This window comes from Thermobia domestica, chromosome 10 (genome assembly GCF_964235325.1).
Source record: "Thermobia domestica chromosome 10, izTheDome1.hap1.1, whole genome shotgun sequence".
Classification (NCBI taxonomy): Eukaryota; Metazoa; Arthropoda; class Insecta; order Zygentoma; family Lepismatidae; genus Thermobia; species Thermobia domestica.
Window position 1 is genome coordinate 35,170,269 of NC_137463.1, and position 14,171 is coordinate 35,184,439.

General features: G+C 35.7%; 1 protein-coding gene across 2 annotated transcripts in view; it reads right to left on the reverse strand.

Annotated features, from left to right (window-relative positions):
- The window catches only part of LOC145662439 (proton-coupled amino acid transporter-like protein pathetic), a 409,124-nt gene that overhangs the window by 98,520 nt on the left and 296,433 nt on the right, over nt 1-14,171 (reverse strand). The window contains exon 1 of one of the 2 annotated variants that reach the window (XM_081728009.1): nt 4,639-5,225. The exons of the other annotated variant lie outside the window; for it this stretch is intronic. Within the exon in view, the coding sequence (XP_081584135.1) occupies nt 4,639-4,683 (45 nt within the window). The 5' untranslated portion in view covers nt 4,684-5,225. Of the gene's footprint in view, nt 1-4,638; nt 5,226-14,171 lie in introns of those variants that run through there. 2 annotated transcript variants of the gene reach the window in all.

The following is a 14,171-nucleotide window of genomic DNA, read 5'->3' on the forward strand; positions in this document are numbered from 1 at the left end:
ATTCGGGAGGGGGGACAGTGCCCCAAAAAATCATGTTTGGAAGAAACACTGCTCTTAACGGAGTTGACCTATGGCCCCGGTCTTTTGGTACATCCCATATAACATTATTTAATTGTGAGGAAGCGGGGAACATATAGTTAGAGTTCAAGAAGAAATCAGTGAAATCACATACTTAAAAATCCAATTTATTTCAAAGAAAAAATCCCCTTATAAATTAATGGGCTAATTTACCATATCAAAAACATGTTGTTTGTTTAAATTATTTAAATTTAAAAAATATTATTTTTAAAATCTTTTTAAAAAACACATATTATTTAATTTTTAGTTTATATTCAATATCCAGTAATCAAATACTTCCTAACTTTTCCGTTAGAGACGCCACATAAAATCTCGAACTAGTGAACCGCTCTGCTATCTATTGTGAAGTAAGGTTTAATTAATTGACGTTGCTTCCGCATATGTAATCTAAATACATTTGCAATAAATTAATTGATTTTATACTATAACGATATGCTATAGCGACAATTACATGAAAATATTATATTGCGACCCGGTTTACGTATCCGTACACAAAATTTCAGAGCATGTAGTTAAGTATGGAAAAGTGTAACTTTTAAGAGTTACAATATTTGTCTTTAACAAATAAACACACAGAAAAAATAACCTAAAATAAAGCATTGGTAAAATGAAGATACCTTACGTACTTGAGACTGTAATAAAATAGGCAAAAATGGGCAAAAATGGCAAAAAATAATTAAAACTTTCTCTGACAAGAATTAATTCGATTCACTTTCAATAACACGTAATTCTTACGACTCCGTAATGAAGAGTCTCTTCAGCTAATTTAAGATAATTTTCTTTTGTCAGATTTTGATGTGATTATCTATATATATAAAATTTACTGAATAAATCGTAAAAGCACTCTATTTTAAAATAATGTTAAGTATTCTTCTTTTAAAATGAAAGTTGCGTAATTCGTTGGCACTTCTGAAGTAATATTCTGATAAAGGTCAATGCAAAAAAGAATGCAAGATAACTCTTATAGTAATCACGCTTTATGGAGACCCCCAGGCGGGCAGCGTATTATTACGAGGGCCGGATGGGGTAAGGCTGGGGAGAGGCAATGTAAATTTTTTTCTTTCGACTGTTCGTGGGAATACTATTGGTACCATTGATAAAATAGTTTCCAAATAAAGGGGAATTTATAGGCATCATGTACACTAACGTCCAATTCTTGTAGGAACCACGGTGGTTCAGTGGTGTAGCGCTCACCTCTGGTGCAAGGGGTCCCTGGTTCGATTCTCAGCTACGCGAGTTTATGCTGAACAACATCGTGTTCTTTTCTTTTTGTTGAAGTTGCCCCGTTTCCTTCAAAATTCTTACTTCAACAATTACTTCATAATCAAGGGGACACCATAGACTAATGGTTATAGCGTGGGACTCACGTTCTGGTGGTTTCGGGTTTTGATTCCCGGTCGGTGCTACCCAATTTTCGGCTTCCACTCAGTGTCGTGAGGCAAATCGGAGAGCCACGTGAATGACTGCTACTAGGTCCAGAAAAGTCCTGATACGCCTATTCGAGACGGGCTATGTTCGTCGCTAGGCTGGTCGTAGTTCAACCAATCGCTAACAGATGGCGTTGGAGCAGCTCCGGCCCACATACAGGAGTGTTACGCCAAGTGATTCTGGTTTGGTACTTCATAACCATTCACTTTAATTAATCATCGTAAAAAGCATAATATCATGGGACGTAAAACTAAGAAATTCATTTCTTATTCTTTTACTGATTGTTTCTTGAAGTTTAGCGTCCCTTTACAGCATCGAGCCTATATGAAATGTGGAACTACAGTTTAAGGTGCAATTCGAACCAGTGTAATGCGTTCAATGCCCACCCATCGGGAATTGAACCCGTGATCACAAGCACCAATGCACTAAACCATCAGGAAAGGACCGCATGTACTAATGTTTGATAATTGTAATTTTTGGGGTCGATTTCGAAGTTATTTTTCTTTCCAGATCTCATTATACAGAAATCCTAATTCTTCTTCCCAAACTATCGGGCAAATAAAGGAAAAGTGTGTCACAATCTTGTCTTGAATATACTATCATATTAAAAAAAATACACATGAGCTCATCGAAAGGGGGGCACAATAACTCGTTGGTAAGAGTGCTTACCTCTGGTACATGGGGTCCGTGGTTCGATCTCCAGCCACGTAAGTTTGTTGTGGACAACATCGTCTTCGTGGGTTTTTCGGGTTACTCCCGTTTCCTCTCATATTCTCATTTCACTAATTCTTCCATCATCATTCATTTGCTTTAATCACCCGTCTCCCTTAGTCTAAAGAGGCATCATCGTGTGAAGTTAAACTGAAGGATTTTAATTCATTAGTTTCATTTCATGAGCCCATCGCGGTAAGTTTTTATTTTAACCATGATTGGAGCTCGAACTAAAACCTATTTCTAAGTTTAGTTCACCTTCATGCATTACGATCTCGATTAAAACTACCCTTCATGGATATCTTTTTGATAAATATCAAAAATAGAAAGTGAGGTATTTTGTAAAATTGCATTGCGTATTTGACAAATGAGTTGTCATAAATTCTTAATAGAATTACAATGAATTGCACCAGGAGAAATGTGATAATGTTGTCGGAATAGGTTTTCTATTATCTCTCGTTTACTCCCCCATCTTCATGATCTTTCATTATTGACGCTCCCCTTTGTGAAGTAAAACTATTTCGTACATGTGATACATGGTTCGAACATTAGTGGCAATTTTTATCACCCTTCATCATGAAAGAAATGTTAAAACGTTAATCAACCAATGAAATAAACAGTTTACTTGTTTCCGGAGAGCATAACTATGAAAAGCTAAATTTAGAATTTTACCTTATTCTACATTTCCAGTATTAAGATATTGTTGCGTAACATAATAATCCGATTTTCACTCTTTAATAAACTTCAATTTAAGTAAGAAAATAACAATGCCTAGTTAGGAAAATTTTCGAAATCCGGAAGTCGGAAATTTCATTTCAATCCGTTGAACGATATGTTCATTTGTGAGCTTGGGGCTGCGGTGGCTCAGTGGTAGAGCGTTTTCTTCTGATGCTTGGACTCCCTGGTTCAATCCCAGCTCATGCCAAGTGAACTTTGTGGTGGACAAAGACTGCGTGCGTGGGTTTTTTTTGTGGTTCTCCAGTTTCCTCCCACTTTATTAATTGCACCATTCCATTCATTACTCATCATCACAGTCTCCTTTAGCCTAGCCGGAGTAACTGTGGGACGTAAAACTTAAAGATTACATTTTATTTTTCATTACTTAAGTAAGAAAATAACAATGCTTATTTAGGAAAATTTTCGAAATCCAGAAGTCCAAAATTTGATTTTAATCCGTTGAACGATGTGTCCATTGTGTCCCTCTTTAAACGCGATGACGAATATATATACAGAAGTGTCATATTCGATATTTCAAAGCATGGATTATCAAAATTAAAAAAAGAAAAAGGGTTTTAAGAAATAAAATTATGAAATGTTGTTCTTAATTCTTATTGTACCCATTTATTTTAAAAGAAAACTTTCTTCGATTTCTAGTCAGATCTGGTATCTTGAATTCACAGCGAACAGTACTCAAATCAGTTGACACATTCTACGCTTTTGAGAAACGAAATTAAGTAGTTGGTTACACACTTTGATGGCAACTATACCAGGCAGCTATAAAGTGTTCCTATTTTGCCGAACGAGCAGTACGAGTGCATTTGATGTGCGTGTAGTCCCAGGTTCAATTCTCAGTAGGAACTTGAAAGGCATCTATCTGAATGAAGAGGAGCAGTATGGTTCAGTAGTACAGCTTCCAGTTCTGGTGCGAAGGGTCCTTGTTTCAATCACGAGACATGCGATGAGTAATATCGTATCCTAATGCTTTACCCTATTTCATTTTCCCTTCCTGCTCCATAATCATTCATTTTCATTAATCGCTCCCCTCATTTATCTTAAAGGGCGTAATTATGAGACGTTATACTATAGATTTCATTTTATTTGATTGAATTAGAAGATAGGTAAGACACAAATAACGGTTTTGGCAATACTTATTCAAGTACGTAAAAGCCCCCTCCGCTGGTCTAATGGTTAGCACGAGCGTCATTGATGCACAGTCCCGGATTCAATTGCCGGTGGATGCAGAGAGAGAGAGAGAGAGAGAGAGAGAGAGAGAGAGAGTACACTAAAAAAATACGTCCAACTAAAGATTAGATAGCCTAGTCTCTGGTAAATAAGAGCTCTTTGTGGGGTACAAAATCAGTAAAACAGATCTCTATGAAAAAAACCTCGCACTTTTCCCGTTATTTCTGAAAATGGGCTGGACATTCGTTAACTTGCACTTCATCTTTATAATAGAAACTATTTGACAATTCAAACTATTCGGTGTGACACTATTTTAAAACATCCTTCACCTGTATTTATAAACTATTTGTGCTAACGTTGCACATAACTTACGAAGCATCAGACGTAATGCAAATGTTAACAATAACAACGGTAGAAAAGAATTTCATAAAACTTGAGAAGTACTGTAGGTATGCTACAGAAGGAAACCAAATGTCGTCGGAAATATATATACACAGTATAATATAAGAAACCACTTACCCCTTGGCTTTTATGGTTCCCGACCGCTTCACTACGGGTTTCCATCGCTGCCCTTCAACTCGATGATGTGACTGATAAGTCTGGCGGCAGAGTAAATGCCAACTCTACAATTCTATCAACACCACGTTCTTCAATGAGTGACGTCACGATACTTCTCACAAATGTGTATCAAGAGACGCAGAATCCTTTATGAGCTGGTCAGTGTTATTTTTTTTAAAAAAACGCCGTTGTGTTTGTAGTTGAGTAACTATGATTGTTTACTAACAAACATTTCTCCTCCTCACACACATATACGTTGGGGCTAAAATTAAGTTTCTCCTTCACCGGGGAATCGGTCAACAACACTAATTTTATTATAGAGTCAGCTGAGAGAAATCGTAACAAGTATTCCGACACACTCGGCTTAGTGCCATCCTCACACGGCGAAGTGGGTAGTTAAGTTATAGTGATCGAACACGAAATAGGAAGCTACCACTCTCAATGTTTGAACTTAGCTTTCTCAGCTGTTTTCTCCTGAGCGCTCCACGATCTATGTTTTTATTGATTTATTCTGTTCCTCAAGGTTCCCACTGTATTTGTCCTAGAAACAAATCGATCTCCTTTTGGTATAGACAGCTGTCTATAATTGTGTAATACTTCATGCATTTTGTAACACATTGTAGATGACTTTTCTATTTTAGTTCTTTTTTTTTTCTTTTTACAAGAAAGAAAAACCTCATAGGTTCATAAGTAAGGTCAACTTTCATCATCCCAGAGCCAAACTTCTTTATTTTTTCTTTTTGTTTTCGACATTGGGATATTCATTTATGTTTTTCCATCCAGTTGTCAAGATACCTTATCAGTACGGTTTTGATAGTCAGATCAGAAATATACATTAAGCATCAAACTGAGATTTGAAATTCTGACATGTTTAAGCCTATAATTATTATCAGCGTAAAAGGAGGGGGGAGAAAAATGCGAAGTTGTTATATCAGGGGCGGATCCAGGGGTGGTGGTGATCGGGGCGATCGTCCCCCCCAGAAGAGGAAACTCTTATTTTATATATATAAATAAAACCCATCCCAAACTTTGGAGCCCTTAAAAGTACCAGTATGACAACCCCCCCCCCCAGAAGTCGGTCCTGGATCCGCCCCTGAGTCATATATGAATGGATAGATCAGATTAAGCTGAACAAAATGTTATGGATAACTAAAATTCTTAAGCGTTGTTTTCGAGAAAATCCATTTAAAAAAAGAAATTTCTATGGCGTTGAAAAGTTTGTAATTCGTTGCCAACAATAGTTGGAGGTTTTTATTCTGCCGGATCTGTATACTACGTAATGTAAAGAAGGGTTAACTTGCAGACATATATTATTATTATTTGTATTTCCATAGAGGCGACATATATATATATATATATATATATATATATATATATATATATATATATATATATATATATATATATATATATATATATATATATACAGTAAAACCTGTCTTCAACGGACCCTTTATTAAACGGAAAACTGTCTTAAACGGAAATATTTGACGGTCCCATGAATTTTGGAGAACAAAACGTGTAAAAAGTTCCTTCACTAAGCGGAAACTGTGTTACGCGGACAACGGAAAGAAAAATAAACATTTAACGGAAAATTCTGAGTTCCGGACTACAGCGTTTAAAAGATGTTTAAACATTTGGTGAGACATATACATTACACTGTCTGCGATAAAATGTTCTTTCTTTTGTTAAATATTTCTGGACAGTGTTGACCTTCCCCAACCACTACTCATATTCAACCCTACAAATTGTCCTTAATCCTCGCAACTTAATCAAGAATCATACGGAATGTCGGAAAGAAGAAAACGAGATAGAGGAAGAAGAGAAATACGATACCGAGTTCGAAGAAGAGTGTAGAATAAATACATATCAAGATGCTCTCAGAAGTTTAAAGGAACTGGAAAAATTTGCCTTACGGAAAAATGATTCTGATTCACTTAGTATAATTTTTCAGGCTAAAGTGTATGCGGAAAGTCAAGCAGCCAAGCAGCAATGTACACAGAAAACCCTGCCTGGCTATTAGAAAAATAAAAAAGACGTGTGCATAGTATATTTTGTATTGATTTTAATTTTTTTGTGTGTATTTATTCGTAGAAGAAAGAAGTACTGTAATCGAACAATGTACGTACAGCAATATATTTTCTCAGTATGCCCCTTTATAAGCATATATATATATATATATATATATATATATATATATATATATATATATATATATATATATATATATATATATATATATATATATATATACTGTATATATAAAAGGAAAGGGCTACCTCCACTAAGCGGAAACCTGACTTTAACGGAAATTTTTGCAAGTCCCGCTCGATTCCGCTAAAGACAGGTTTCACTGTATATATATATATATCCCAAGTTGCGTGGCTGAATTGCATTTAAACGGCATCGGAAGTGTCACTGTTCATCTCAGTGATACCGAAATGTACGGTATGTATTCGACACTAATATCGGTCATTTTCGTTTTTTTTAAATGTATATATATATATATATATATATATCTCATTCTTCCTCTCCTAAGTTTCACCGTCAAAGTGAATAGATAAAAGTACTCCCAGGCCCGAACCTCATCTGTATCGAAAATTTGAACGAGATCGATCGAGTGGTTCAAGAGTGATTAAGTCGCAAGAACAGTCGCTTTCATTTTCATTTTTTAAAAATATATCTCCCCCCCCCTTCCACCTCCTCTACGTTGCACTCTCAAAGTGATATGATAAAAGCCATTCTAGGCCGGAACCTCACCTATGTTGAAAGTTTCGTAGAGAGCGGTAGGGTGGTTCAGGAGTTATTAAGTTACAGACATAGTCAGTTATAGCTTTCGTAACAGTAACACAGTATTCGTAACAGTACTATAAGTTTTCTCTACTAGTGACGTACACTCATGTCCAAAATTATTGTCGCACGTCTATAAATATATTGTTGTAAGAATATAATTTGATAACGAATTCGCCCGGCATTTCTTATAATATTAGTATGTGTATAATCGGCAAAAACATGTATGTGGCGAATTTCATGTCAAAAGAGAATAATAAAACGAAAACAATAAAACGAAAATATAACTTTTTTGTCCATTTAGCAACATTTTGTTTTACTCATTCTAATTTTCCTATTTATGATTCTTTTCCTAGAAATTTACCACAAATATACATTTCCCGATTATGAACATAGTATCAGTATTAAAAGTATCCTGCAAAATCATTATCAAATTTTATTCTTACAAAAAGACAGTTATAGATAATGCGATAATAATTTTGGACATGAGTGTACATATTACTTGTAAACATGTAATGTGCTTAACTATGTAATTTTGAGTAATTTTCGTAATTTCATTTCTCCTTTCTTTGGAAAGTGGAGTGAAATATTTTAGTTTAACGTTCCATGATTATGTCCTTTAGTCTAAGGGAGACGGATGATTAAGGGAAGGGAATGATGATAATGGAAGAATTTGTGGAATGAGAAAGTGAGAGGAAACGGGAGTACCCAGAGAAAACACACGAATACCCACAAAGTTACTTGGCCGGGAACCGAACCAGAGGGACCTCACGCACCAGAGGAAAGTGCTCTACCATTTTCTTAAAAAAGTTAACTGATTTACCGAACGTTCCTCAGTAACAATTTTCCTAATTACTACTATTTTTACTTCAGTTTTACTATTTTCTATTAACTCTCTCTAGTTTTAAGAACAGGAACACGAACTCAGAAACATTGAGGACGGTTAAAATTAAAAAGGATCTCCAGAATCTAGACTATGAAAGGTATATCATGGGTTTACTATAAACTTTAAAAAAATATATATAAATAATAGCTTAAATTATTTTTGTCACACAAAAAACTGGGGGGAGGGCTATGTTCGGCCCCGGGATAGATTCGCCACTGAGGCTCTTTCACCGGGAATACGAAGCCAGGACAATGTATACCATTGGCGCACGCGCTAGCCACTAGACCAGCAGGTGGGCTACCACTGATCCATTCTCATCTCGAGATTTTAAAATACCTTTTCCACCACTCAGGCTGCACAAAACGTGCATCATAATTGTTCATTCATGATTTTTATGTTTCGTGGCTATACTGTACATTTTGAGTTGAATGAGTCAATGAGAAATGTACGATCATGATGCTATGAATAATGAAAGAAAAAATGAAATGAAATCTTTCAGTTTTACGTGCTACGTATATGCCGATAAGGCTAAAAGAAACGGTGATGATAAGAAAAGGATGAATTGGTAGAATGAATAAAATGAGAGGAAACGGGAGAGCCCCGAAATGCACCATGATGTTTGTCTACCACAATACCCACTTGGCGCGAGCTGGGATCGAACCAGGGACCCCACGCACCAAAGGTGAACGCCCTACCACTTTTTTCTTTTTCTTTTTTAAAAAAGTTAACTGATTCACCGAACGTGCCTCATTAACTGTTTATCCACTTATTACTAGTTTCTACTTGTTTTACTTGCTTTTTACTTGTTTAACTCGCTTTTATCGGTAACCTAGAACGACAGGGACACGAACACTGAAACATTCAGGGCAGTTAAAATTCCAAAGGCTCTTTCACCGGGAATCGAACCCGTGACCGGGTACACTATTGAACCACCGTACTGAATAACGAAAAGAGATTTGAACTTGCAACAGATGGGTCCTATGATTGTCAGTCTAATTATCTCAAACCGCCCAATTATACCAGCCGGCTATGTGGATCAGAACAACTACATTAACATGAGATTAAATCAAGAATACGTATACTTTCCCTAGAAACCTGAGATCACGCGGACAGAAGGGTGAAATGTGTTAGAAGTATTCCATGACTTAATGTGCCAAGCATAACGAATGTAATCTTTAGTTCAAGTGACCTGAGTTCGATTCTCAGTGCGGATACATGGTTAGGTTACACGTTCGAATTTATATGCATAATCTTTCTTGTCCACCCATCGTGCTTTAAAAAGCCATGTTCTGGTAACCGTACATAAGAAATTTTAATATTTCGTCTGTAAATAAATATTTCAATTGACCAAAAGAAATCCAAATTTGTTTGATTTAATTCCAACACTGAGTAGGAGTACAGAACTTTTTTTTTTTTTTTAAAAAAAAAGAGGCATGGGGGCTTGTTATTTTGAACAAGACTCTACATCTCATATACTGTTGCTTCTTGAAACGGACATGAAACTTCAACAACAGCAAACTTCCTGGTCCTATAATGGTTTCTATGACTAGGTAAAACCGGGTTCGATTCCTAGTGGAAGAATGTGGGAGAGATCATGTGGTTCGCATCATGCGTTAAGCTTAGGTCCATGCCTCATGTAGCCTCAGTGCTGAACAGGAATTCCAACTCATTCAATCACTCAATTCAGATAACAGCAACATTCGAAAATCTGATGTCCCAATATCCGACTGATTATCTTCATCAGTGATTAGGAATGCCCATGAGACATTCCTAATCATTGGCTGTCTCGTCTCAAAAAGTCGTCGTAAAAGTGAAGCCTCATCTAGAAAAGTGCATTTGTTTCTATTGGAAGAGCTGTGTCGACTTGTAAATCATCACGAAAAACATCTTGTTTTGTCTCGTGTGTTTCCCGGGTGAAAATTTTCCACCGCAACTAAAAACTCCCCCATCTCTAGAGCTATATCTTCACTCATGCTCGTTGTGGCTTACCAGTAGTTTCGCAATACAATACTATGTTTGGCCCTTTCTCTATTCAAAGTTCACCCCAGAAGGAAATCTACTGAAATACCCACTGATCTTGTGGTTTTCCTAAGGTTTTTCCTCCGACCTTCCAGGTGATTGCCATGATATTATATTTAAATATGGGTCTTGTCTGACTCTTTTTACATACATATTTTGTTGTCAATTCTTTTCACTGTAAGAACTACTTTTTGGCTATATCTAGAAATAAGTTAACCCTACTCCAAATGTATGAACGCAAAGGGTAATTGCCGTTGTGTGTCATTTACTACATGTGAGCGACTCGGGGAAACATAATGGTACGTCACATTTTCTAACTTTCGAGTAAGCTGGAAAATAAGATTCAACATTCTCATGCAATTCAATGCAATAATACATATTACAATCAAGATTCCCCTGCCATCTGCAAGTATATTCCCGAAATTGAACTTCCTACATACTATTCTGTAGTTCGATCCTAACCCATTCGAGCTAATAATTCAATTTAATCGAAAATGGCGCTTACTAATATGTTTCCCTAAGCCGCTTATATCATGAGCCACCTGTTGCGTTGTGATTGCACTAGGGAAATACATAGTAAGATAATATATACTTTTAGTATGAATAATAAGTTTTTGTGTTCTGGATTACTACATATAAGAACAATTTACATACAGTATTCTTTTGTTTTTTGATTGTGCAGTTATATTTATGAACGCATGATAGAATTTGGACAATGATATATCATAGTAGATATGACATTTTATATGTTACATCGAATCTGAAGTAGAACCTTAGGACTTTGTAACAAAAATACAACTCTGATTTTGTTTTCAGCATTCGAAACTTAAAAAAAAAAGGACGATATAACATAATTTGAGTGTAAAACGCATCATAATTTCAGCAGTAAGGATTTAATAAATGAAATACGAAGAAATAAAGTTTTTGTGACCTGCTATTGCATTTTTTTAAATTAGAATTTTAAAATTAATTAGATAATAGAAAATAATCTGGTAACACTGTTTCAAACATACTTACAGATCATTGCGAAACATAGACAGGTACAAAAATGGGGCGTGTGCTTATTAGTAATGGAAAATTAATGCTGTTAAGGAGATGGCCAAATTATAGCACATAGGTAGTATTATAGGCAAATAATTGGTTTGACAAAAAAGCAAACTGGTAAATCTTTTGCAGGCACAATTTGCTTCATAATTAGAACATTTTGCAGTTAGAACTAGAATCCATTCTAAGAGTCGTTAATAAGAATTGTCAGAATGTTTAAAAGGTACCTGAACTTCTGATATGTTCAACGAGTATAAGAGCTGAAACGAATTTTAAACAATGTCAGGACAATTTACACATTATCATTTGCATATTTAGTACACATTTTGAACATTTTTAAGGGAGTTCCTATTAACCACTATTAGAATATATTGTAGACATCTTTTGTTTACTAATAGAACACTTCAGAACACTTTTGAACATCTTAAACGATAAAGCAGATCGTTCACCTCTTGTGCTTGAGGTCCTTGGTTCGATCACAGTTCGCGCCAAGTGGGCTTTGTGGTGGACAAAATTGTATGCGTGTATTCTCCCGTTTCCTCTTACTTTCTTCATTCCACCATTTCCTTCGTTCTTTATCATGACAGTCTCTGTTAGCTTACACGGCATAAGCGTGGAACGAAAACTGAAAGATTTAAACAATGATAGAAAAGTCTTTCCTAAAAAATTTTCCAAACATTGATTTTATTTTTTGCAGTGTGTCCTGCGTCACTGTTAGCGGAATCCAACAATAATATATACAATATATTGCTTAATAGAGTAGATTTTTCATAGACAGTACATAAATAGATAAATAATCTATTTCAGTAGAATAAAAGCTATCCATTGCTTCAAACTAGCAATGCATGGCATACTTTTTTACTGCCATAAAATTTTTTTTCTTCTCGAAATCTACACCCGAAAGTTCATCCTAAAGCATGCAGTTTTGTTAAGTTCATTATTATTTATTAGTGTTCATAATCTTTGGACGACCGTAGCCCCTTGGTTAAAGTGTTGGATTAACGTCCGCATGGTCCCGTGAATAAAAGACGTGACGGTCACTAGGTCTAGAAAGCTCCTGATACGGCTGTTAGAGATAGTGACGAATCAAGGGGGGCGATCGCCCCCCCCCAGAAGAGGAAACTTTCTTATTTTAATATATATAAATAAAACCCATCCCAGTGTTTGAAGCTGTTAAAAGTAGCTCTAAGTAGCAGTATGACAGACAACCCACCGCCCCCCCATAAGTCGGTCCTGGATCCGCCCCTGGTTAGAAATAGAACGACACAATACTCTGACCATGTGTTCATCGCTAGACTCGACGTAGCTCAGCAGGTCGCTAACAGATGGCGTTGGAGCCACTTAGACCCACAAAAAGGGCTGTTACGCCAAGGGGGCTGGTTTTTATAATCTTTGGATAATATTTTAGGCCAATGTTTAGTTGAAGGAGGTCAACCTTTATTTCGAAAAAAATATTAAAATTTCACTAATTTCTATTAATATTAGCTTAAGTTAGGGCTAAGTACATACTTGCATGATTGTGTTCATATTTCCTTATGTGCACTTCAGATAAATAGACTGCATATAGTCTCTACAACATTTCTCATTTCTCATTTCTACAAAATTTACTTCTATTTCATTGTTAAATGAAAGACAAAATCAATTACTCTTTTCTTACTTCATCTCATTTCTCCCGTAAATCTTGTTTTTTTTTTTTTTTTTTTTTTTTTTTTTAAATCTACTTTTGGGCCCTTCATCTAATCATAGTTCGTATTTTATTTCAACAGAAATGAAAGTATAAGAGCCAATGGTAATTCTGGGCGTTATGTCATTATCCATACTACTGTACTATCCTCTAGCTAGCGTCATAATGAAGAAGTTGATGACGGTGTACTTAGTTACAGTTTCGCCTTAATAGGTGGCATGATTTTAGTACATCATCAATTTTATTTAAAAAATTAATTTTTTTTTTAGCGATTTTCTCAAAAATTACGCATGAGTTCTTATATGATTTTATTCAGGTGAACGGTATCTATCCATTGGTATATATTTTGTCTTTGGACATTTTTTCGACAGAATTTATTTAAAATTTTCAGCATCATTTTATCATTACATTGTGACTAAAAACTCACGATGTACTCTGTTCGTATTGACAGGTAATTGACTTGAATAACTGGACAATGCTAGCAAATTCTGCAAGGCGAAAAAATTCTATGTATATGTAGTTACTACAAGTATCCATGGAAATTATACAGTTTTATTTTCAAATTATGAAACAGAAAGTTAACATCTGGACTGCGTTGAAAATAATAGGTTACACGGTGAATTACAGCCAGGAACAGCAGGACTACCTCAGTTATTTATATATAAGACTGTTTACAATGTGGGAAGAAGCATAATACTTTAGCTATTTATATAAATTCTCAGCAGCGAAAAGCGAGACACGACTGCGCAATTGGACCCAAATAAGTCCCAGGTGGAATTTAGACTCAATAACCTTTGTCGATTTAACACGCATAAAATTCAAACTGGGGACACGGTGATTCTGTGATAGACCGCTCACCTCTGTTGCGTGGAGTTCTGGTTCGATCCCCGGACAAGTAAATTTGTGATGGACAAATCGTGTTCGTGGATTGTTTTTTTTTGGGTGGGTACTTCGGTTACCTCGCACATTATCATTCCACCAATTCTTCCGTCATGCCTTTGTCATCCGTCCTCCTTAGCCTAAAGGCCATAATCGTTGGACGTTACACTGAAAGATTTCATTTCATTTTTG